Source organism: Phytophthora cinnamomi (genome assembly GCF_018691715.1).
Source record: "Phytophthora cinnamomi strain GKB4 chromosome Unknown Contig126, whole genome shotgun sequence".
Taxonomy (NCBI): Eukaryota; Oomycota; class Peronosporomycetes; order Peronosporales; family Peronosporaceae; genus Phytophthora; species Phytophthora cinnamomi.
The window spans coordinates 394,078-420,286 of NW_027151059.1; the positions used below are offsets into that span (position 1 = coordinate 394,078).

At 53.9% G+C, this 26,209-nt stretch overlaps 3 protein-coding genes across 3 annotated transcripts; 2 read left to right on the forward strand and 1 right to left on the reverse strand.

The window, feature by feature from the left end:
* Positions 1-22,285: 22,285 nt before the first annotated feature.
* Positions 22,286-23,746, reverse strand: IUM83_10872 (uncharacterized protein; the record flags this gene model as incomplete). Its single annotated transcript, XM_067935398.1, has 3 exons — positions 22,286-22,791; positions 22,868-23,038; positions 23,107-23,746. The coding sequence occupies 3 exons, from the start codon at positions 23,744-23,746 to the stop codon at positions 22,286-22,288; spliced, it is 1,317 nt and encodes a 438-aa protein (XP_067780663.1).
* Positions 23,747-24,295: 549 nt separating this feature from the next.
* On the forward strand, positions 24,296-24,911 carry IUM83_10873 (uncharacterized protein; the record flags this gene model as incomplete). The annotated part of the gene is made up of 2 exons (XM_067935399.1): positions 24,296-24,537; positions 24,677-24,911. 2 exons carry the CDS (start codon positions 24,296-24,298, stop codon positions 24,909-24,911), a joined length of 477 nt encoding a protein of 158 aa, XP_067780664.1.
* A 200-nt stretch (positions 24,912-25,111) lies between these two features.
* IUM83_10874 (uncharacterized protein) lies at positions 25,112-25,464 on the forward strand (the record flags this gene model as incomplete). Its single annotated transcript, XM_067935400.1, has 2 exons — positions 25,112-25,154; positions 25,229-25,464. 2 exons carry the CDS (start codon positions 25,112-25,114, stop codon positions 25,462-25,464), a joined length of 279 nt encoding a protein of 92 aa, XP_067780661.1.
* Positions 25,465-26,209: the final 745 nt, after the last annotated feature.

Here is a 26,209-nt window from a genome sequence, read left to right on the forward strand (position 1 = left end):
CTAAGAAGAAGGCTCAAAGCGACACCAGATAGCCGGCGGACGTGCACTTGCGCTTTGTAGAAGCGTCAGAGAAAAAGGCAGATATATTGGAGCAGCAACTTCACTACAGCCTGTCCATGCAAGCACCGGACAGCGCGGAGTCGAAGGAGTATTTTGCCCTACGACGCAAAGCCATTCTTGCGAAGCTTCGTGCTGCTGGCAGTGAGGCCATGGTGGCCGTGAATACTGGCTTGTTGGAGCATGTGGAGAATCAAGATGCAACTAATCACGTTGGCGAAGACACCAACGAGCAATTGTCGTGCAATCACTTGTACAACGCCACGCAAACCTTAGCCGCCAAAGGGAACAATCCTAACGCATCTTTCATCTTGGATGCAGCGGCTTTGATTTAGTTCATCCACGACCACGGCAACTTCGCTATTTGCTATCACCAAACATTTGCCAAATGTGCTCAATCAAATCGTTTTTCAAAGCGAAGTGTGAGTTTTCATCTTCCACAGCAAGCAACTCTTGTATGATGTTTGTGACGGGGCATGTCCCGTGGGGGGGGGGGGGGGGGGGGGGGCTGGTGGCGCTGGGCTCACCGAACCATCTTCATACAGATAGTTGTTGTTCAATGTACTGTCACCGATTCCATCTTCGATAATCATGTTGTGAAGAATTATGCATGTCATTACAACTTCACCCACTGCATTGACACTCCACAGTTTGCAAGGCACAGCGAGTATTCGAAATCGTTGCTGCAATACTCCAAAAGCACGTTCAATATCTTTTCGAATTGCTTCATAAACTGTTTTGAATTTCTTACCCTTTTGGCTGTTTGGCTCAGAGATACTTTTTTGAAAAATCTCCCATGCGGGATAGATTCCGTCTGTCAAGTAGTACGCTCTATCATACACTGCACCATTGACTCGAAAATGCACTATCGGAGCAGTACTATTCACCAAGTCATCCAGTAATGGCGATCGTTCCAGCACATTCAGATCGTTGTTAGAGCCTGGCGTTCCGTAAAACGCATGCCATATCCATAGTGTTTGCGATGCCACTGCCTCAAGAATGACTGTCTTTGACTTTTCTTTGCCTTTGAATGCTCCAGCCCAAGCAGTTGGGCAGTTCTTCCACGACCAATGCATGCAATCAAGGCTTCTAATCATTCCCGGAAACCCGCGTGCAGCATTCTCTGCTAGTAGCATTTCCAAATCAAATCGCGTCGGTTTACGAAGATACTTGGGACCGAAAATTCGCATTATGGCGTTGCAAAAGTTTTTCATCGTTTTCAACACTGTAGATTCACCAATGCGTATCAATTCGTCTAACTGGTCTGCCCAGGCACCGTAAGCGAGCATGCGCAGAGCGCAAGGTACGTATTGCTCAGGTAGGAAGCCAAGGAGACCAGTGGCATCAGACCGTTGAGTGCCCTTCCCAAGCAACCCGAACAAGCGCAAGTACAAGCCGTTCGAGTTCCTCCACTTCGACATTTGCGGGCCCATGGAGGAAGGCGTCTTCTCCGTCAAAAACACCGGGTACCAACGATGGAAATGCCGCCATTGGTCTTGGTGGTTCGCGAGGCAGGATACAGGGGCGATTAAGACCGTGAATTAAGACCTTCCGCTGGAGAATCCAAAGGGCCGCTCGGTCTTATTTTAAAACTCGGGTCTTAACGCCAGCGAAGGGTACTCAGGATAAGACCTACCGCTGGAGGGCTTAGAGCAATGTCTAATCGGATAACAAATCGGCTGATTTAGTGCCTTATTTAGAGACGGGAACCCTTATTTATTTCGACCCATCCCTTATTTAGAATTGGGTACCCCTAATTATAATCAGTCTTATGCAGCATCGCGTCAAAGCTATTTTAGATTCGGAATCGATTTGGTCTCTAAATAGGCTGAAATGTCAGCTCCAACCTCGGCATTCCGAGGAAGTCCGCACAAATAAATCCACCGAGCAAGCGGCTATGCAAACACTAACCAAAATATCAGTCAAAATAGGAGGAATCAACAGGACGAGCAGAACCAGCGTCTGTGTCGAGGACGCGGAGTTTCGCTTCGACCCAGAGGGCAGCTTTGATGACCTCTACGTGAGAGCGGAAGAGCGCATCGTAGCCGCGCTAACTGCTTTCGATATTTGAACGTTGCGCCCTGATACTAATCACTACGCTAAGCCAAGTCAAGGCGCCACACAGCAGGGCTGCGTGGCTTTAACTGAGTCAAATTGGACTGCCGTTGTGGCCACGGTCCGATCCAACTTCCAGCGGCGTCGCAAGGACACAACACCATTCTGCTTGGAGCTATTCTCATTTGCTGTCAAGGAAAATCAGGCAGGCGACACAACGCGGCGACGTGCAACACGTAATCGTATTCAACAGGCTGCGGAAGACATCGACGAGTTCCTTGCAGAGCGGCCCGACGTTCAAGTTGGTGTCATCGCTCGTACGCACTGGGAGATGACCCAAGCGCGTCAGCCAGCAGGGACTACCGTTGCTGTTCCCGAGACTGCAACGTTTCGGCAGATGCAACACCTGGATGCCGTGGGAGCTGCCAACCCTCCCGCGGACCGTGACGAGGCCGTGTTCCAAACCATTCCTGTCCGCATCAACGGCTCGACCGAGCTACAACTTACGTTTAACGTTCAGGGCCTACGCCCCCTACTCGGCCTGCCAAGCCACATCGCAATGGGCAGCGGAATCTTCTCAGCGATTGTCCCACGACCGGAACCCGAGGAAGACATAGAAGACGTAGATGTGGCGATGCGGGCTCCAAAATCAGGGAATAGCCTCGCGGCTAGACCTCGATCTCAGACCACTCAACTCAGAGTCTGAGATTAAATCTCAGATCCCAAGCTGGGTGAGGCGTGTGTTCCTCACTCTTGCAATCCCTTGTCTCGGTTCTTCCTAAGACTACGCTGTGGGCCCAGATTTGTGTCGGCCACACCAGCTGCCTCCGAGTTCGAACGTTCCCAGTTGCCCCCAGACGAAGCTTGCTCCTTGCTTGGAAGGCCCTTGTACGCACGTGCGAAGTCCGCTGTGCCCCGTTTTCTTGAATATAAACACGTTCACTCCACACACACTTAGTCCACTTCTCTTCTCAGGCCCTTGGACTCGGGGCCTTAACAGCCTCCTCCTTGCTCAGCGACTCCGGCTTCGAGTCGCTTCCAGTCACGACACTTCCTCCAGCGGCTCAGACTGAGAGCCGCACAACGGTCTTCACTCGCCCCTCAGACCAGAGTGGCCCCGAGAGTTGGCTCGGTCTGAGCCTGCCTTGATCCAGGGTTCTCGCTCGACTTCCGCGCACCACGCCTTGATGTAGGCGACACAGTGAAGCTGGGACCACTATCCCAGACTATTCGCGCCACACGGATACCACTAGCAACCCCAGAAACCACTATCCCAGGTGTTGCTCTGCCGAAACCTCAGAGCGGAGCACCTTCCGCCCGAAAATATGAAGCACCGCCAGGAAACCAGCCAACCAGCAAGAAAAACCAGCAAAACCAATGTCCCGCGTGTGGAAATACAACAACGAAGGCAAACCGGGCCGACACACGAAAAGACTTGGTTGCTGAACTTGAATTTATTTGGAGTTAGCTGAGCTTGACCGTAGAACACTCGTAGCGACTCCACTTGACCTTGCGCGCGCCGCCGGGGACAGGGACTTGGTCCCTGTGAAGCAACACGCCCGTCGGCGCAAGACGAACTCCGCAGCTTGCGGTCTTCGGGGCAAAACAAACTCTGATTATTATCATGCACATGCACATACAAAGGGCCTATCAACTAAGGGTGCAAACATCTCCTGGGTACACCTTGAACAAGGGTGAGACACCCACTAAGCTACTGGCTTGGCGGCGCCCGTGAATGCGCGTCGCTGCCTTGGCGCCCTTCCATTGGCCTGTATGGGTCAGTCATCACTTGATTACACTGATTACACTGATTACACCTGGGTGCAAATCAGTGATATCCTGATTACGCCAGGATCTTGTGGCCGGGATTGGGCGGACTTGGTCTGTCATCACCTGATTACACTGATTACTCTGGGTACAAATCAGGTGTAATCCGGATGACGCCAAGATCCTGTGGCTTCCGTTGGCCCAGCTCCATAGGCGACTGGTCAGGCCGAGTCTTGTGTGCCTGACACCAGGGGCCGAAAAGCCACAACGGGGCGACCCCTCAGAGTGACCTTCCAAGCGGCAACCGCCAACTCCAAAGAGCAACTACCGTAGCTCCCAGACCGGCAATGTAACCATCGCTTGTGTACCCACTTCATATACGAGACCACGAAGTCGCACTTCAGGCCCTGCAGGCACGCCGTAGGCTCTTGGTCACGTCCTAGGCTCGGAGCGTCAGCTGTCTTTCACCAGTTTCCACTTTAACCTCACGAACATCGTGCATCCAGACACCAACTTGCGCACCCACAATCACCGTGTCTCAGTTTTGGCACAAGTTGAGGGACTGCCGGGCTGAAAACCTGAGCTGGGAATCTGAGCTGGGGGCAAAATTACGATGTTGACTCAATATCTCAGCTGTGGCACCCCAGAACCGAGATGAAATCAGACGCCGCACGCCACACCCTTTTCCCAGACCCCAGACTGCACATCTCAGGGTCTGGTTCACAGGCAAACCTCAGACCGAACTCCAAATCACAAAGTCTCAGACTTTTGCCATCACTCTCAGGTCTCAGAACTCCGGGCATTCCAAACTGTGAGGTCACCAATCTGAGACCTGGGGTCTGAGACTTAAGCAACCATGGGGCTTCAAATCACAGACTCAGAAGGCCAGGGCTCAGCTCTCCGCCCAGAGTCCGATTCAAGACCTGGAACCTCAGATCTGTGGCCTCTAGAGCGATTCTTAGACCTCAGACCCCAGACCGAATTCAAATCTCAGACCTGGGGATCTAGGATCGCTGCAACTCGACGTTCGCAGAGCTCAGTTTCCAGATGTAGCCAACACAACTTGAAGTATGTACAAAAACCAGACTTGGGTCAAGAAATATCCACGTTTCAAGTGACATGTGGCCGGTACGTGATAGGGTTTGGGCTTCTGACTGATGGGTCCTGGCCTAGAATTGGCTCGGACCTCGTCACAACCGTCCCTTATGTGCGCTGGGTCCAAAGAGATCATTCTCGAGTTGGCCCCAACGCACATAACCGGAAGATGCCCACACTCGCCCCGTCCCGGTCGCGAAATCTCTTGCCGCGGCTCCCGGGCCTCGGGCCCAGCCATTTCACGAACAATCCGGAGTCACAGAGCTTCACATTGCAGCGCTGGCACGCGCAGCACATTTTCCGGATGGCCGACGACCAAGCGGACGACCAGCGGCTCCCCGCACCATCGCAAGGTGGCGGCGGACAAGACGCGGGGTCGCGGGGGGCTCCTGCGGCTCCCACAACCTCCGACAGCGTGTCCACGACCACAAGCAGCACGTTCACGGCCTCTGGCAGCACTCCCACGGCTTCCGCCTCCGTGTTCACGGCGACGGCGACCTCCACAAGCGCGTTCGCGTCGTCGGCGACCTCCACGAGGGCGCACACGGGTTCCACGACATCTTCGGCAGCTTCCAGCATGTCTCCAGTGACTCCAGCATCCGCCTCGACGGTCCCGCGCTCTGCACCGGCACTGCCGGCTTCGCAGCCACCGTCCGGCGGCACCACGAGCTCCTGCACGTCGATTACACCCCCCCTCCGCGTCCACGACGCTCGCATCAGTGCGCACGGCAGCCTTGACGCCACCGCCAGCGTTGCAGACGCCTTCGGCGACGTCTCCGGCGGGTCCACGGCGGTCGTTCACGCTCTTCAGTCCCTGGCAACGCCACCCGTCGCCCGTGCCGTCCACCATTCGGGTCCCCGCGACGCTTGACGACGTCGAGAACCGCGCAAACCTCGTTGATGGGTTGGATGGGGTCGCGCGCATTGAAGACGTCACGCGCTTCTCGAGCAACGAGTTGGCGTGGTTGAGCAGGATGGCACATGTCACCGCTTCGCAGGACGTGATCCAGCCAGTCGCTTCCGCGCCGCTCAACTTTTCGGATCCAAGATCGCGTCTTCGCTTCGAGCGAGAGACCGTCCCCCTGGTGCAATGTTTCGGCGTGGAACACTTCGCGCGCCGCGTTGTCGGTACGGTCCAGTGCTTGCAGCGCGTGCTGAACTACGCTCAAGCGCTCGAGCGTCCCAGTCCGGCGGTGCGACCCACATTCAAGTCGGGCAGCTCTCGGCAGAGATCAATCGGCTGACCGTGGAGCTGAAGCGCGAGCGCGAGCGCCACGCTCAGAAGATGCGCGACAATCAAAGCTCTCACCAGTACGACGCTGCCGCAGCCGGGCGAGAACAGGAGGTCCGTGGTGAGCCCCAGGCCGCCGAGGCTCAGCTCAATTTCCAGTTGTCCGAGAACAAGAAGCTTCGGGCTCAGCTCAGGGCGCAGCCACCAGCCCCACCTCCGGCCAGCAGTCCGGCTCGACTACTTCAAGCGGAAGTTCAAGCGCTAACCAAGAGGCTGAACGACGCGCAAGCTGAGAACCAAGCGCTTTGCGGGCAGCAGAAGAAGTGCGGCAGCGACCTCCCCGCCTGCCAGAGCACCCTGCACGCCGGCGACGTCTACACCACGCAGCTCAAGCACCAGCTACTGAGCGCGGTCCCGTTCTCAGTTGAGGCGCTGATGAACTTCCTGACGGCCAACTGCAGCGCTTCGGGGCGCTGGGCGCGCCTGTATGAGCTGCTTCAGCGTTTCCAGAGCCAGACGGACGTCCCAGCCAGCTTCAGGACGACGCTCCAAATCTCGGCGCGGGACCAGACTTCGGGTGACTGCGGGCCCTACGTTCCGCTCAACACCGCCGACCCAGTTCCAAGCCCAGCGTCCGCGATCGTTCTCAGCGCTGCGGCTTCGACGTTGACGTCTCTCCTGGGTTCAGCTGTGCCTCCGGCGGGGCCAGCGACATCGGCTCATGTTCCCACTTTGGCCCCGATCCAAGTTCAAGCCTCGGCGCAGCCCAGCGGCACGTCAGCTCAGCCAAGGCTACGTTAACAGCAAAGCCGAGCAAGAAAAAGAACAAGAAGCCAAGCTCCACTCGGACTCCTTCGCTGAGCAGCGCTCGAAAGGCTGGTGGCAAGGCAGCCAAAGCTCCAGCCCAGCCGAGCAAGTCTTCAGGTCTTCTCGCCGCTTCCAGCACAAGTCCATCCAAGCACCTCAGGATCAAGCGTATCAACGATCGGATGAATCTACCCGGCTACCCTTCGTCCCATACGCCCCAGAAGGTTCGCGCCCGCAAGGAATCTCCGTCTCGGGTCTCAGATCGTCTGGCAGCGCTCAAACTCCCACGACATCTGCCGTGGGAGCATGTCCGAGGCGACGTCAGGGAATTGATGCGCGCCGGCGTCGACTTCTGGGACGCCGTGGACCAGGCCGGGAAGTCGCAACTCCTGCATGACCAATTTGGGAAGAAGGCCCTCGTGAGCATGCTGGTCTCGGCGATCTACTGGGAGCAATTGGACTCCACGCCTTGGCTGGCGTACGTACCGTCAGCATACTACGAGGCAGCGATCAAGCGGGTCCGCGACGTGCACTTGAGTCAGCGGCCGCCCAACTGGGATCCCTTGCCGGAGAAGCCCAGCCCGGAAGACGAGGACGACGACTCTTCGATCGACACTGACTTCTCAGATGTCAACGACGATGTCGATGGCGATGATGATGAGCTGGGCAGTGGCGGGCCCTACCAAGTCAAGAGCTCCAAGTCAGGCGCCGCTTCAGGAAGAGGCTCCAGTGGGGGCAAAAGGATACGCGACCCAGCTTCGTCTGCCGGTGGCTCAACTTCCAAGCGCGGCAAGACTTCGTCCCGTACGACTTCGCACGGTAGGTCCAGTCCTGTTGATCGCATCTTCCAGTGTCTGACTAAGCGATTGACTCAGCTTGTACGTTAGCTCCGCAGCAGATCTCAGCTCGCCCGAGTGGACGCTCTAAGGCAGGGCTCGCAGCACGCCCAGATAATGGAGTTATCGAAGAACCGCAGCCGGGCCAAGGCAGCTGGCTGCATTATGGCATCAGGGTCCAGGACTTTCCTCGACAGACGTTTGGCTTCCCCAGATACGCGCCGTGCAAGAGGCATATTCAGCACCAGCACCAGCGTTGGGAACCGGTCGAATATTTGGAACTTCTCAAGACAAAGCCCTGGGATGTCATGTGGAATCAGCGAATCCAGACTCTGGTATTCTTTCGATGTCGCGATCTGGGCCCGGTTATGGTTCGCGCTCTGAAGCGCGTGGTTAACTTCATGAGCCTCTGGCGGCGAGCTTACTGGGAACGCTTGCACTGGGTCACGATGCATACACGTTTTGACTATGAAGCCATGGCTGCACTTCTGGGCATTCCTGAGCTTGTGAACCTCTACCATGATCGCAAGGAGCGTAGTGCTGAGTTCGAGGTTCGGCGCCGGGAACTCATGGATGATCTGGGACGCGTCGAAGGCTACACGGATGATATCTGGTACGAGCCTGGACTCTGGGTCGTCCCTCACGATCCTTGTCATTGGATTCTTCGCGACCCAAGTCGCCAGATCTCGCTCCCGGACCAGCTCGAAATTTTGGATGATGCTGAGCCGGCTCGCACGCAATTCGCCACTCGCAGCTCGGACGACGCGTTTCTGGACCTGGCCCCCGCCGATCTCCAAAGAGACCCACTGGACGATGAAGAGCTAGCCCAGAATCCGATCGACCCAAGCATCATTTACGACCAAGCTGAGTTGGAGAGAGTTTTGGAGAGCCTTCGGCGCCACCGAGGAGAGTAGGATGAGTAGTTCACAGAGATGTAGCGTTTTTAACTTAATATGACGTCCTCACAATTTTGCATTGCGTGTGTCACTTGAGTTCTTATGCATCTCAGCTTGTTTTCACTTCCTCAGCTAGGAACCGCTTCGGCTCACTCCAGGCATCTTCAGAATAGGGTAAACATGTAAAACTTCAACAAATTTCAAACACGAAGCAACACTAACACATGCATGGTTTAGGCTGAATACCTCTACTGAGCCTCAGACTCAGGAGGTTCATCGCCAGCCTGCACAGCTTTAAACCGTGCATGCGCTCGCGTACGCTTGTTGAATTCGTAAAGTAAAGCTCCACAGTTCAGCTGCGACATTGGCAGCCACTCCAACTCCGAATAACCCTTCCACTTTACCAAATACTCTCGGACTCTTCTCGACGTCCGGGTTGTCTTGACCCAGCGGACATCTCGGATAACCTCAACCTCATTAAAATATTGAGTTTCATCGGGCTCGTCAATATCCTCGGGCAGCAAGGCTGCATCTAGATCATCTTCCTCAGACCGATAGTCATCTGAGACTTCCAAGATCCGGAACGGCCCATTCCACAGATGAGCGAATTTCTTGCTCAGTCCAGGGTGCACTCGGGCCAGGTATAACCAAACAGCATCACCGACAGCAAACCCTGACTTCAGCCTCTCAGAGAGTTCAGCCCAGACCTTAGTCTGAGCTTCCGAACGTTTCTCTTTGGCTTTAGCTTGGAGATTCTTAGCCCAAGCTTGGGCGTACTCATATTGCCTCTGCACGTTCCGTCGCCACTCATAAGCGGTCCTTTGATCCAACCCAGCTGGGGGAGATCCCAGCATAGCTGAGACTGTGCTTTTCGGATCCCAACCGTGAACCAAATAAAATGGAGTGTCGAGACGAGTAGCGTCGAAGGACGTGTTCAGAGCCCACATCAACTTCTCCACTTGGTCGTCCCAGTCGCTTTGGTCAGGCTCGGAGACGTAAGCTCGGATAGCTCGGACTACGGTTTGCACAGAGCGATCTTGCTGGCCATTGGCCTGAGGGCGGTAGGCTAGGGTCGCACACTGTCGACTTCCCAGCATTTCCCGGAACTTGGTGAAAATCTCACTCATAAACCGAGGATCTCGGTCATGACGCAGCATTTCACTCGCTTCAAACCTCTGAAAGACATATTCCATGTAAACCTCAGCCACATCCTGAGCTGTAGTAGAACACATAGGCCGCCCAATGACATACCCTGAGAAAGCACACTGGAAAAGCAGCAGGAATACATTGCCACGGTCTGACTTAGGAAGATGTGTCACAAAGTCCATAGAGACCACCTCAAAGGGCCGGGAATATTTCCGGGCGAAGGCCCTGGGTTGGGCGGAGCTCCTTTAGCAGTGACACAATCCACACATTCCTTGACATAGCGCTCCACATCTGCATACATCCCAGGCCAATAGTATTCCTGGCGAAGTCTCTCGAAGGTGCGAGCAATTCCCTGATAGCCGCCTTGATAATCTTCATGGCTCAGCTGCAACAGATCATCCCTGAGAGCGGAAGGTACTACCAATGTCAGATTCCCAGCGGCGTCCCTGGGTCGACCTGGGGTAGGACGACTCAGATAATACAGGATATACCGACAGTCTAGCACGTAACGTTCCACAACCTTGGCCACATCTTCAGCTTCGGCAGCGGACATGTCCTCAAGCTCACCTTTAAGATAAGCTCTGAGCTGATTTGTCCAGGGCTCAGCTTCTTGCTGCACGAGGATTCGTCGCCACCTTTCGGCTATTGATGCGGCGGGTGTCGTCATCTCAGGTACATACCTAGGCTCTGTTTCAGCCTGGATTTCTGAAGTCTCAGTTGGGGGTTCCCTGTTTGCATCAGCGCCCGCTTCTTGGCGCCGGGCTTGATTACGAGTGACCACAAAATCTTTGCGTCGGGAGTCAATGGTTCAGCCGCAGCTTCGAGAGAGGTTGGTTCTGTCTCGGGTCTGGGCGCAGTTTTTGTGACAACGGAGTGTTCCGCCGAGGAGTTAGCAGGTTCAGGTACCTCAGATTTCACCAATTTCTCAGGGATCCGATTCATCTATCTGAGCTGACTCAGCTCCACCGGGCCATCAACCACTACTGGGCCCTTAGCAAGGAGTGTCTTTGAGGTCAAATAATCTGCGGCAGCATTGAATTCTCGCTTGACATGTACTAATCTCAGCGATTTAAACTTGAGGCGGGTAGACTCGAACTGAGCCAGCAATAATTGAAGTCCAGGATTCAAATATTGAATCAAACCTTGTGCCTGCTGAATAGCAATTCAAGAATCTCCAACTACAACCAAATCTGAGATTCCACGTTCCAAAGCCATGCGAATGCCCTCGATTAGACCATGATACTCGGCTTGTAACGGGGTTACACGCACAAGTGGCTGCAAGCCACTTGTGATTTTAACAGATTTGATATCTGTTAAAAGTTGTAGATACTTCCTCACATTGGTGTAAGTCACACCAATGGATACATTGAAGTGGGCCATCACAATGAGTGGTCCACACATACCCAAAGATCCTATTGGTAGAAAGCAGCATCTTTCTACCAATTAGAGACGTGCATATTGGTGGGGCTCTGACAGCCAGCCGCTGACAACCCCTTACATAGATGATAAACAGTTTTAGCAGTTTTAGAAGGAAGATCAATTTGCAAACAAATACAGTTCTCATTTTACCTAATCTAAGTCACTTGGAGTCTTATCTGATTTAAATTATATGTGTGTATTCAAATATAATTAACCTAAGTAATTACTAAGTACTTACGCTTCCTCATACACGTAGCGCAACGTGTAAGCGAAAGTAGTGAGTCAAGTTAGACCCACTACACCTGGTAGCACTTTGTAGTCCGTCCAATGACCGACTGCTTGACGTTCGTACGAGGTGTACGAACGCGGAGCCGAGAACCACATGAGTCCGGAGGTGCCCATGGAGAGCTCCAACACGCCTGCAACGCATGTTGCACGCGCTGACTGCCGCCACCTGTCTGACCCAGAGTGACAAGCCCTCCAACGACTGTCAACAGTCATTGGAGAAGCGGCGATGGCTACGATGCTGCGTACGCTATCGCCGACGGAGCAACATGGTGTTGCTCTGGGGTTCATCATGAAGGAGCAGCGTGATGCTGCTTCCTCAGTGACGGCGTCGTCAGGAACGACACCGCGTGCTCAATCATTGAAATTGAGCGTAAGCAATTACGTGGGAAGAGAGGGCGAGCCTCTCATCCGGTGGCTTGTCGAGCTCGACACAGCCATAGCGGCTCGACGCATCGTCGACCCGCTGTCGAAGGTCGCGTTCGCCATGTCCTGTCTTGGCGGACGCGCAAGGGGTTGGGCGTATGGGCGCCGACTCTCCGATCCTACGTGCTTCAGCACGTACGAATTATTCAAGAGGAGCTCAGACAAGCGTTTGAGCCCCCGCAAAACGAGTTCCGGTCGAGGGCGGAGTTCCTCGACCTTCAGCAGGGTAAGCATGACGTCCATGCTTACGCGCAGCGCGCACGATACTTGGTCTCAAATAGCGTGACCTACCCAATTGACGAGGCGACTAAGGTCGTCACGTTCATGAAGGGACTTAGAGATGGGCCCGTGAAGACCTATCTCTTCCGAGAGTACTCGAGTACTCTCGAAGCTGCAATCACCCTTGTCATGCAAGAAGAGTTTAGCCTGCGGCAGGCTAAACTCCATGCAAATGCTCCGAGACCGCAACCGCGCCCGGTAGCGAGGACGGGAGGTCCAGAACCAATGGACCTCTCGAACGCAACAACTGCTGGTTACCAGCAGCAGGGATGTAACGTGCGATGTTTCCGTTGTGGAAGGATCGGTCACTTTGCACGGGAGTGCACAGCTCCCATGCTCCCTGGAGGTGGCCGTCGTGGCGATGCTAGGCATCGCCGCGGACCAACAAAAAACTCGAACATCCAGTAGGCGCGGGGCGCCCTACTGGTAACGCAGTCACGCGTGCCGACATTGGGCACGCGACACTGAGGACTGCAGCCCCCAGTGAGATCAGATCTCGCTGCAAGAAGCAAGATGACAGGCCGAACCTGGTCATCTTTAAGGTGACGTCGAAGAGAGCGAGCGACTCCCTTCGAGCTCTGATAGATTCGAGCGCGTCGAACAACTTTGTTGGGCTGCGGAGCTTACCGAGTCTTGACTTCGAGGAGGTAAAGGTACGTCGCAGTCTTCTGGAAGTTCGATTGGCAACAGGTGCCATCGTGAAGACCGAGAAGTGCGTCGTGAACGTGCGCTTCTCGTACAAACTACGGGTGTTTGTCGAACACTTTATCGTCCTGGACCTGGACGATAAGTTCGACGTGGTAATGGGCATGCCGTGGCTTGCACGGCATGATCCGGTAATAGACTGGAAGAAGCGCACGCTCGTGCGCTTCGGTCGCGACAGCGGAACAGAGAGCGATGGCCCTGTTACCGCAGCGCACGCACCAGCAGGTGCGCGCGGTTCACCAGTCGAGACAGCGCTTTATGCTGCTGTCCCGGAGTGCCCAGGAAGTGCGCGAGGGCGCGCACAAGTGAGGCTAACGTCGGCAATGCTGCCGACGTCGGAAGAAAATATGTGCAGTGGTTCCGAAAGCCAACAATCACATTCAAGCGTGTAAGGGACAGTCCCCGACCCGAAGAGGTCAGGTCGACGACGACGCGTCGGCTCCGGGAGCCGACGTACCCTCGGTCATGAGGGGCTCCGCCAATGAACGGCGTCGAGGTGACGAAGGCGTGTCGACTCCGGGAGTTGACGCTGCAAACAGTGGGGACGGTTGCAAACGTCCCGCACTGACGCAATTTGCATGCTGTCGTGCAGCCCGGCCGCACGACAAAGCGCCATGCGGTCAAGCCGGGCTTGATATCGCGCGCCCACAGACAGGGTCTGCCGGCGAAGGAACACATCACCGTGCAGCCGGGCTGCAAGAAGGAAATGCGGTCAAGCCGGGCTTGATATCGCGCGCCCACAGACAGGGTCTGCCGGCGAAGGAACACATCACCGTGCAGCCGGGCTGCAAGAAGGAAAATGCGGTCAAGCCGGGCTTGATACCGCGCGCCCGCGGACAGGGTCCGCCGACGAACAACTGTCCACGGCCGGGCCTGGACCAGAAGAGCAACTGTGCGGAGCCTGGCTCCGCACAACAAGAAGACGGCGCAAGCGGAGAACGCTGCGCAAGTCTCGGTCCCGGAGTAGCGTCTCGACGTCCGACGCTAAGTGTCTTGACGCGCACCGATACTGGATTTCAGTATCGTGAAATGGAGCTCGCTAATCCTCCGACGACGGCGTCGGAGTTGACTGCGCTTCCGGTCATGAGCTGGAAGCGCTTCACACGCGACTTGCACGATGGACGCATCGAGCAGGTCTGCGTTCTTTCAGACAGCGAAAGAACGGAGAGCGAGGGCGAAGAGACGAGACAGCTCTTCATGGGAAGTACCACTGAGAGTGTCTTCACTCTCAGTGCGAAGACGAAGTGAGGGCGCTTCGAGGAACAAGTTTGGGACTAGCTGAAGTCGAGTCCCTATTACGAATTTCTGAGGGAGTACAAAGACGTACTCCCGAAAGAGATTCCTGCTGAGCTTCCGCAGGATAAGGGCATTCAGCACGAGATTGATCTCGTGCCGGGCACGAAGTACTGTGTTACGCGGCAGTGGCCACTGCCGCGAGAACAAGTAAAAGCGGTCGACGACTTCTTTGAAAGTCGTCGTAAGCAGGACAAGTGCGGGAATCAAAGTCCCCGCACAGTGCTCCGACGTTCTGTGTCAAAAAGCCACAGGGCGGATGGCGCATCGTTCATGCGTATAACAAGCTGAACGATGCGACGGTACCGGCGCAGACGCCGATACCGCGAAAAGATGTTATCATCGATTCGATGGCTGGGAGCACCGTTTACAGTGCTCTCGACTTGCGAGACGGATTCTATCAGATCCTAATGCGTGAGAGCGATATCCCTCTCACGGCAGTGGGCACGCCAAGCGGCATGCTCTGGGAATGGCTAGTAATGCAACAGGGGCTTAAGAACGCCCCTGCGACTTTCAACAGGTGCGTGACGCACTTGTTGCGCTCGGTGCGCGACTTCGCGCCGAGCTATTTCGATGATGTATTCATCCACAGCCGGGCTGTGGACGGGAAGACCGACGTAGAGATGCACAGGGTGCATCTCCGGAAGCTACTTGAGCTAATGCGAAAGCATAAGCTTTACGCGAACCTGAAGAAGTGTATCTTCGGGGCGAGCGAGATACCCGTCCTCGGGTGTCTCGTAGGGAAGAATGGTGTTCGCCCTGACCCGGAAAAGGTCAGAGTGATAAATGAATGGCCAACGTCTTCAAGCGTCAAGGAACTGAGACAGTTTGTTGGCTTGGCCACGTACTTGTGCGAGTACGTGGAGGATTACGCGGGCAAGATCCGCCCGCTGTCACAGCTTCTTAAGAACGAAGCTGTGTGGAAGTGGATAACCGATTGCCAAAACGCATTCGATGCAGTCAAGCGGGGCTTGACTGAGGCGCCGATCTTGGCGGTGGCTGACCAAGATCGTCCATTCCACGTCGTGTGCGACGCATCCGATTTCGCGATCGGATGTGCGTTGATGCAGCACGATTACGAGGGCCGTAATCGTGTCGTCTATTACCAGTCGCGTCAGCTGAAAGCAGCTGAGCGTAATTATCCGGTACATGACAAGGAACTCCTTGCCATGAAGTACGCACTCGCAAAGTTCCGAGTGTATTTACTTGGAAGTAGACCATTCGTGGTCTACACCGACCATGCATCACTGCGCACTGCAGTGAAGTCACCACACATATCATAAAGAATGGCGAGATGGCTCTCATTCTTTGCGGAGTATAACTTCCGGGTCGAATACAAACCCGGAAGATTGAATGTAGTGGCCGACGCGTTATCACGTCGGCCGGACTACGCAGAAGCTGCTGACGTCAATGCCACTGACGTCATGCGATCGAGCACACCCACGCCGTCTCTGCTGGACGACGTGAAGACCGCGTACGCACACGACGCGGACGCGAAACTCTTGCTAGCCTATGGCACAGCGCCTTCTGACAAGTCCCGTCAGAAGCTGCCCAAGCACCTTCGAGCGCGTGCACACCGCTTTCGAGTGCACGACGTATTACTGCTTGACAATGCAGTCGACGACAACGCGGTCCGCGTTGCCGTGCCGAATGACCATGATTTGCGACTCAGGATCATGTATGAATATCATGATGCCCCGACTGCGGGTCATCTCGGACGTGAGAAGACATACGTTCTTCTCACGCGTGACTTCTCCGGGCACCACCAGTATAAGTGGGTGCGCAAGTACGTCCGTGCTTGCGAGGTATACCAACACGTAAAGCCTGCGCCATTCGCGCAGGCTCCGCTACAATCACTACCGACTCGGTCGGAGTGTTGGAAGTTCCTATCTTTGGACTTCATCTTTGGTCTTCCCCCGGACAGCGGAGGGAATACCGGTGTTGTGGTCTTCGTCGACCGCTTCAGCAAGATGGTACATCTTGCTGCGGTGCCGGCAGAAGTGACCGCGAAACAGACGGCCCGTCTGTTCGTCAACATGGTGTTCAAACACCATGGCATGCCGACCGACATCGTGTCGGACAGAGACCCGCGCTTCACAGCGCACCTGTGGCAAGAAGTGTTTACACTTCTTGGGAGCCAACTTTCAATGTCGACTGCGGATCATCCGCAGACGGACGGTCAAACCGAGCGCGTGAATCGCGTGCTCGTCGATATGTTGAAGAGCTACGCTCACTCGTTCCAATACTGGAGCGAGTGCTTATCGATGGCAGAGTTTGCCATCAACAACTCAGTGCATGCCTCGACCGGGCATACACCGTTCTACGTGAATGCCATGCGGCATCCACGACTGTCGAGTTTACTCGGAGTAGTGGCTCCCACTTTAAGTGGGGGAGGATCTACGACTGCAGCGCAGCAGCCACAGAAAGCCGCTGACACCTGCACAGTGTCAGCTGCGACATCAAGGAACAAGACAACCAGGTCTGCGCCCCGCGCAGACATTGGCAGGAAAAAACAAGGGTCGGCGCAGGGCGCCAACACCCAAAACAAGGCGAACGAGTCTGTGCAGGGCACAGGCTCCACAAGGAACAAGGGACACGGTTCTGCGCAGGGCGCAGACACCGCGAAGAACCACGCAGAGGCCGAGCCTCTTGTGGAGAGCGAGCTAAACGAGTTCATCTCGGATGCGATAGACTTCATCCATCGCAGGCAAGCCGTAATTCGGCTTGTCCAGGACGCGATTGCAACTTCTGTGGATAGACAGAAGCTGAATGCCGATAATGTCGGCAGGGGCAACACAAATGAATTCAAAATGAGTTCATTGGTTTTGGTATCTATTCAAAACCTACCTAAACATGCAGTTTCGGATTTCGGAGCAAGCAAACTTGGTCCGCGCTTCATCGGGCCATTCACTGTGTTGGCACGGTACGGCAACGCTTACACGCTAGACATACCGTCAAGCATGCGCCTCCACCCGGCATTTTATGTCGGGCGGTTAAAGCCATACCTCCAACACGAGCCAAGTGGCTCGTCTGACCCGAAGAGACAGACTCGGCAGGGGAAATCCTCCGCTCCAGCGCGTAGTTGCGCTGGGGCAGTTAAGACAGTCGGGACTACAGCCCGACCGGCAAGTTCAAGGCGGTCTGGGAGACCGCTACAGCCGGGACACGATGGTACAGAGCGGCAACCTCCGCGCTCTGAAGGTACTCCACGACCGTCACCTGGTCGTGGAGCGACACGAGATAAAGGTCAACATGGCGTTGACCATCGGGACGTGTTTCCACCACCTCCGCCACCGCTGCGAGACGCACGCGGAGAAATTCGCTGGATCGTCCAGCGAATTGTCGATCATAGGAAAACAATCCGAGGTCCGGATTGTTTTCGGAGAGGTTTCCCTCCCCAGCACGACACATGGGAACCACGGAACGTCCTGATGGAAGACGTTCCGGACACGGTGAAGGAATACGGAGCCCAACACGCACTATCAGCAAGAAGGTAGTGCGAGCGCTGTAGTAATCTACAACGCCCGACGGTTCGTGTGCTAGATAATTAGCACGGAGATCATTGCAGCTTTCAGGTATACATATAGTATACCTGTTGTGGTCGCGGTTGCTAATACGCACCGCCACCTGGACGAACAGTGCGCACGTCGCACGGACACCAGCCTCCATCGCAACAGCGTGGAGTTGCTAATACTTGCCTCACCTCGAGAAGGACTCGAAGTGCTTTGGCGCTTGCTTATCCGATCACGGTAAGCAACATGAATACGTTTAGAGATGTCGACGCACAGACGCGGTCGACATCGAAAAATCGTACACAGACACTGCGTTGTCTGTTCCCGTGGTAGCGGTGCACCTCGCGCTGCCACGCATCGTACTCAGCAACAGAGAGCTTACCCTCTGTTGCAATGACGGTTTTCAGCTTGGTCGTGCTCATTGCGGATGAGCACGGGTCTCCCCAACAATTGGTCACAAGTGACAACTGTCACTCGTGCGTGACGATAGTCACTAGTGGTTCTAACAGACAGATGTCTGTTAGAAGTTAGATACTTCCTCACCTTGGTGTAAGTCACAACAATGGCTACACTTTCGGCCACCAGAATGAGTGGCCCAATAATCCTATTGATAGAAAACAGCATCTTTCTACCAATTAGAGACGTATTGGTGGGGCTCTGACAGCCAGCCGCTGTCAACCCCTTTCATAGATGATAAACAGTTTTAGCAGATTTAGGAGGAAGATCAATTTACAAATAATACAGTTCTCATTTTACCTTAAACTAGCTACTTGGTGTTTTATTTGATTTATATTATACTTGTGGACTCAAGTATAATTAATTCAAATTATTAATAAACTCCTACGCTTCCTCACACACGTAGCGCGACGTGTAAGCAAAAGCAGCGAGCCAAAGTAGGCCACTACAAGTACGTCTTGATCCTTGGCATGCCGTGGTTAGTGAACACGAGTCTTGGATCGATTGGCGCGGCAAGGCCATTGGGGCAAGCCGTCCCTCGCGCTCAGGGTCTAGTTTAGAGCACACGATGCAGGTTGTAGAGTACACGAATCAAGCTATTTCGGAGACGGAGAAACGTGCTGGTGATCGTCTGCAAGAGGCGTTGAGGGCAGCTCACGACCACATCATGGCAAGTACAGCAGCGCTAGCTGCTCAACAAACACTGGATCTGCTAACACAACTCGATCGACCCCTGGACATAGTACAACAAAACGTAATTCAATCGGCGGACTCAGCGATGGTCGATCGCGCAACAACAATGGAAAATACAATTGCTACTGGACTGGATCAGACTGAGATGGCCGCCTTCGAATATGCAAATCAAGCAAGTCTAGCTATAGAGCAGCGAACGCAGCAAGCACTTAATGCAGGCCAAGATCGAATTAAACGGAGCGCTATCGCGCGCGGGCAACAGAATAACTCCTGATTGAAGGACAAATTGAAGTTGATTAGTTACACGGAAGATCAGAAGACACGTGGAGACATAAACCGATTTGTGACCAAGCAAATGAGGCACATTCGCGGTGAAGTTGATGAAATACTGTCAACTCTGTTGAATTTGCAAGACAGATCCATCGACAACCTGTTGCAACAAAAAATTAACAAGGCCGTCCAGATTTCAGAATAAAACCTTCGCAATTTTGTTGACAATGGGCTCCTCCGCGTGCAAACAACTGTGTCTACCGAAGTTAATCAGTCAGAAGCTAAATTGTTGACCTCATTAACTTCGTGGTTATCTGGAATCGAAAGTCGGATGCAACGAATGTTGTTAGATGGTCGCCAGGAGGTCGTAAATGATTGTACCGAACTAAATCATAAGATCAACGACAATCACAACACGCTGCAACTCCAAACAAACGCCTTGGAAGATCGAGTACATACGCTGGAAATGGTGATAAAACAATATCACACTCCACTACCTGAAGCTGATAACCATCGGCTGGATCGAGTACAACTGTAACTAGCGGTAAGCCCCGCAACCGAAACAAATCTGTAGTTGACAAGAAATCGATCAAGGGTTGGTCAGTAGTGACAGCATCTTCGCGTCAAATGCGGATCAGGCTCTGTTTCCCGAAACCCGTGATGACAAAGCTGTGTTGGTTAAAGCTACTCTCAAGACTTGTGTTCTTGATGCTGCACGAGCCGCTGCATCGCGCGCCACCATCCAGCAAGCTTCAGAGCGTGCGGTACCACTGCACAAGCGTGCGCGTGAGCGTGAAGAAGCCCGCTCGAAGAAGAGCAAAGCGTGACAGCGACTTCAGATACCTCAAAGCAAATGCTTACCCACAAGAACGCGAATGTAGTGCTTCATTAGCACTTTGCAACTTGTGTCCTCAGATAACAGTCGACGGCACCTTCAGCTCAATGCTGGAAATAATAAGGCAAGAAGATGATAAGGTTCAGGTAAAATACATATTTCAATATAAATTCCTTTCTGCATAAAGGGCTAGTTGTGCCCACAATCAATATCTTCCACACCGATGCCTAACATTGTACTGAGTGTTGTTGATTCCCATTCGGTATCATCGAGGATCTCTGTTAGAGGCGGTTCGAGAGCAACAAACATACTAGCAGGAACTGTATTGTTATGCTCCTCGTCCGAAAGAGGAGAGCAGCTTGTGATATCCGTGAAAGCGCGGTTTCTGTTTGAGAACGTGCACACCTCAATGTTGTGTTTGGCCATGGAATACCACTGGTTTGTGACTATCATCCCAGCAACACCAAAATCACGTTCTATGGAAGCAGAAGAAGCTGGTATAGCGAACAGGACTCTTGCTACGCGCGGAAGAAAATGAAATCGATTTTCTTGCTCCATTTGGTGCCAGAAAGCAAGTAAGGTCTCTGGTGCTGCTACCGCTTTCTGCTGCAGGACAAATGCTCTCCGAAAGCCAGCGCTCCAATTCATCTTCCACGAGAGCCTCGTGACCTCTAGTATGCTCTCCAGAAACTACTGATGGGCCAAAGAGACCCCACACCTCTTCTGAGAATCCAGCGATCATCGGTGGTGGCGCTAAAACCTCCATGAGGCCGGAACCGCCATGCGGTGCTGTTCGTTCTGCCTGCCACGTTGATCTTGGGCAGGTGCTTCGCTTTCTGTTAATGTCACCATGAGGGAAGTGATGGTTGATCTCACACATGCTTTTACCTTATCAAGGTTCCGCTGAATAGTGTGTTCGTCCATCCGAACGTGAACATTTTCTGGGTCAATTACAAGCTGGGGACAACAGAGTCGTACCATCTTGGTAAGAGTGGGCTTGAGCGAGAAGGAAGTTTACGTGTTTCACGCACGATTGGTGTCGGTTCCGATACCCAATAGTAATACGCTGTCTCGGTGGGATCTCGCATACGATCTTTGAAATCGGCAGTCTCATCTAAAATGGACACTCGGAGGCAATACGCCGTCAAGAGAACGTCGACTCGATTGGGTTGGTCGCGTTGAGCTCGAACACAAAGGGTACTAATCGGTTCAAGTAGTGATAGCAGCTGTATTAGCGAAAGCTTCTCTTCCAACAACAGAAATCCACGCGGAGGAGGCCTGCGGGCTCGTATTGCCTTCTTTCGACGTTCTTCAAACCACTCCTCCAATGAGCCCCTCTTTTGAAGGATGCGCCGAATGACTCGTGTCAACCCCAAAATCTATAGTATTTAAAGGCTAAGAGTTGGGAAATGCCTCCCGGCTCGAAACACTCGCACAACTCGGCGAACAGAGAACCCATGGCGTCGTTCGAGCGGGTAGCATAGATCGTAACCCAAATAGTTGAATTATCTGTGTATTGCGCTGTCACATCCGACTACCAAGGTATATCCGACCAACATGTGGCTTCGTCTATCATGAACTCCAGACGCACACCCCAATCCAGTATCAACGACCGCTCTCCGCGCAACTTCGGAAGAATGGGTAACCCAGTCGGAGGTTGGAAGTCGCGAATAGTTTGAGTAACAAAAGCTGGTACCGCCTGCATGGCGACAGATTCTCTGCGCTCGAATACAACAGGATATCGTGTTTCACCTATAGCTGCATGTTCACCTCTGGGCGGAATTGCAGTTTGGACAGCAGTTGGTAAATTTAATGGAGATGTTGGTCGTAAAATGAGGATAGTCCGACTTGGTAACCAATCCGATGTTGAGGTTGCATGATGCTGAAAGGCTTGAATGGGAGAAGTGCCTCTCAATCCAAGGTCGCTGAGACTAAACCGGCGCTTCTTTTGCAGACTCACCGTTGCTGTTGTTTTTGTATTATGGTAAAATGCCAATCGTGGCACGGTTTCGATACACCCTAGAAATCACTCGAAAACGCACAGTAGACCGCAAAAGATAACACCCGGCTTCATACTACAGCGAACTATAATGCAAAAGCTTTATGATGCGTATTTCCGCTGTTCATTATCACTGCTGACAACGAAATTATGCCGTGCTCAACTCAAGCATCTATTTGTTACCAATTTTGGCCGGACCACTTAGTGGCACGATTTAGACTACTCAGGCGTAGGCACCTGCTAGCAACCGCTCTTTCGTAACAAGCCGCCCGGTAACGTCCACAGTCGAGGGCTTCCTCTTCTTTCCTGTAACAGGGACAGGTGGAAGCCAAAGAATCTCAGTACGGACTTCATCGATGACAGCCTCACGGTGCTTCAACCAGTCTGCGGTGCCAATCTCGCCCTTGACCCCGCCACCCATATATAAGGCCAAGGATGCCTTGAGCTGCACCATAGACAGCGGCCATATGCCGCACTCTCTAAAGCCATTAACGGCGCTTGAAGGCTTGCCCATGAGGGCACGCCGGTAAGCGGTGCACGCCATCCCAATTGCTGTCGTCTTCCTGATCACAGGATTGCTGATAGCACAAAGCCGCTCTAGCATAAGGTCATGGACACAGTCCTTGTATGGCTTGAACAATGCGACGTCCAGGGGCTGGAAGAGGTGCGTCGCATTTGCTGGCAACGCAACGAGCATGATGCCGTACTCGACACAGATCTCAGCCGCCTCTGTGTCACAATATCCCGTTAAAACCGATATGGTTAGAAGCCGGTGACTTCAAAGGTATACGCCACCGCCGCTTACCTGGAGCAATATGCGTCACACTGTTGTCCACGATCAACACCATTGGCTTCGGGAGGTGGGCGATGCTGTCTCCGAAAAAGGCTAGCCATTGCACAAAGATCTTCGTGGTACTGAAGCCTTTTGGGCCCCCCGTAATCGCCGCCCCTTTATATTCAGTGCCGCTATGTCTTCCTTGAAAACCCGCACGCCTGGCACGACAACGAGAAGGGGTACCGTAGCGCCATTAGCACTTACCGCACCCACCACAGTCATGTGGAAGCTTGGCTTCGTCTCCTTGCGCCAGACGTTGGCTGAGCCGCGCACAGCGACGACTTTCCGCCGCGCAGTCTTTGGCATGAACGACGTTTCGTCCATGTTAATGATACGCGCGGCGTCGATCTTCAGCTCGATGAACAGCTCCGCCAAGGTGTAGAACAGCGTGGCCACGCCGTCCTCGTCCACTGCGTTGCGCACGCGCGCAATACACTGCGCAATCCGGTTGCTGAGGAAGGGGTGGCGCTGGAGAAAACGGCGGTACCAACCGCCAGTCAGTATCCTTGTAGGTGTAGCGCGGGTGAGCATAACCCGCCCAGTGACAACAGCGAGCATAGCGCTCGCCTTTGCAATGATGTCCCGCCGGCCGACAGGCATGCCGCACCGCTGCATGGCAGCGATCCACTCAGCCAAATCGCGCTCCAGCTCCGCCGGCATAACGGGCTTTGGGCCTGGCCGCGATGGTACAGTGCTGCCACCGTCAGCAGCCCTCTTGACGAGCTGGAAGAGTGTGCGCAAAGGCACCGGTGATGTCCTCACCACCGCAGCCTTCTTCTCCCCGGCGGCGACACGTGCCAGCGCCAGATCCACATCTTCTTGGTTGAAGCTCTCCTTCTCCTCCCCCATCTTGGCGCTCGTGAAGTGTGTGGCGTGTGGGCACTGGATCCAAATGTACTCTATGTTTTAATTAGACCTCTTAAAAATTATCACAGCCCTCAAAAGCGTGCCAGCAACTGATCCAAAAAGAGGGTAGCCAATAGGCAACGTGATTGACGAAATAGGAATATGTCATTGGCAAAAAGTATAAGTTGTGCCACAAATTGGCACCGGGCCAGGTTTGGCGTTTTACCTAGGTATAAGTCCTGCCACGAATTGGAATATGTCATTGGCAAAAAGTATAAGTCGTGCCACAAATTGGCACCGGGCCAGGTTTGGCGTTTTACCTAGGTATAAGTCCTGCCACGAATTGGCCCGGTGCCAATTTGTGGCACGACTTATACTTTTTGCCAATGACATATTCCTATTTCGTCAATCACGTTGCCTATTGGCTACCCTCTTTTTGGATCGGTTGCTGGCACGCTTTTGAGGGCTGTGATAATTTTTAAGAGGTCTAATTAAAACATAGAGTACATTTGGATCCAGTGCCCACACGCCACACACTTCACGAGCGCCAAGATGGGGGAGGAGAAGGAGAGCTTCAACCAAGAAGATGTGGATCTGGCGCTGGCACGTGTCGCCGCCGGGGAGAAGAAGGCTGCGGTGGTGAGGACATCACCGGTGCCTTTGCGCACACTCTTCCAGCTCGTCAAGAGGGCTGCTGACGGTGGCAGCACTGTACCATCGCGGCCAGGCCCAAAGCCCGTTTTGCCGGCGGAGCTGGAGCGCGATTTGGCTGAGTGGATCGCTGCCATGCAGCGGTGCGGCATGCCTGTCGGCCGGCGGGACATCATTGCAAAGGCGAGCGCTATGCTCGCTGTTGTCACTGGGCGGGTCATGCTCACCCGCGCTACACCTACAAGGATACTGACTGGCGGTTGGTACCGCCGTTTTCTCCAGCGCCACCCCTTCCTCAGCAACCGGATTGCGCAGTGTATTGCGCGCGTGCGCAACGGTGGACGAGGACGGCCACGCTGTTCTACACCTTGGCGAGCTGTTCATCGAGCTGAAGATCGACGCCGCGCGTATCATTAACATGGACGAAACGTCGTTCATGCCAAAGACTGCGCGGCGGAAAGTCGTCGCGCGGCTCAGCCAACGTCTGGCGCAAGGAGACGAAGCTGCTTCCACATGACTGTGGGTGTGCGGTAAGTGCTAATGGCGCTGCGGTACCCCTTCTCGTTGTCGTGCCAGGCGTGCCGGGTTTTCAAGGAAGACATAGCGGCACTGAATATAAAGGGGCGGCGATTACGGGGGCCCAAAAGGCTTCAGTACCACGAAGATCTTTGTGCAATGGCCTTTTCGGAGACACAGCATCGCCCACCTCCGAAGCCAATGGTGTTGATCGTGGACAACAGTGTGACGCATATTGCTCCAGGTAAGCGGCGGTGGCGTATACCTGAAGTCACCGGCTTCTAACCATATCGGTTTTAACGGGATATTGTGACACAGAGGCGGCTGAGATCTGTGTCGAGTACGGCATCATGCTCGTTGCGTTGCCAGCAAATGCGACGCACCTCTTCCAGCCCCTGGACGTCGCATTGTTCAAATACAAGGACTGTGTCCATGACCTTATGCTAGAGCGGCTTTGTGCTATCAGCAATCCTGTGATCAGGAAGACGACAGCAATTGGGATGGCGTACCGCTTACCGGCGTGCCCTCATGGGCAAGCCTTCAAGCGCCGTTAATGGCTTTTAGAGAGTGCGGCATATGTACGCTGTCTATGGTGCAGCTCAAGGCATCCTGGCCTTACATATGGGTGGCGGGGTCAAGGGCGAGATTGGCACCGCAGACTGGTTAGCACCGTGAGGCTGTCATCGATGAAGTCCGTACTGAGATTCTTTGGCTCCACCTGTCCCTGTTACAGGAAAGAAGAGGAAGCCCTCGACTGTGGACGTTACCGGGCGGCTTGTTACGAAAGAGCTGTTTAGCAGGTGCCTACGCCTGAGTAGTCTAAATCGTGCCACTAAGTGGTCCGGCCAAAATTGGTAACAAATAGATGCTTGAGTTGAGCACGGCATAATTTCGTTGTCAGCAGTGATAATGAACAGCGGAAATACGCATCATAAAGCTTTTGCATTATAGTTCGCTGTAGTATGAAGCCGGGTGTTATCTTTTGCGGTCTACTGTGCGTTTTCGGAGTGATTTCTAGGGTGTATCGGTGCCACGGCATTTACCACAATACAAAAAACAACAGCAACGGTGAGTCTGCGAAGCGCCGGTTTAGTCTCAGCGACCTTGGATTGAGAGGCACTTCTCCCATTCAAGCCTTTCAGCATCATGCAACCTCAACATCGGATTGGTTACCAAGTCGGACTATCCTCATTTTACGACCAACATCTCCATTAAATTTACCACTGCTGTCCAAACTGCAATTCCGCCCAGAGAACATGCAGCTATAGGTACGATATCCTGTTGTATTCCGAGCGCAGA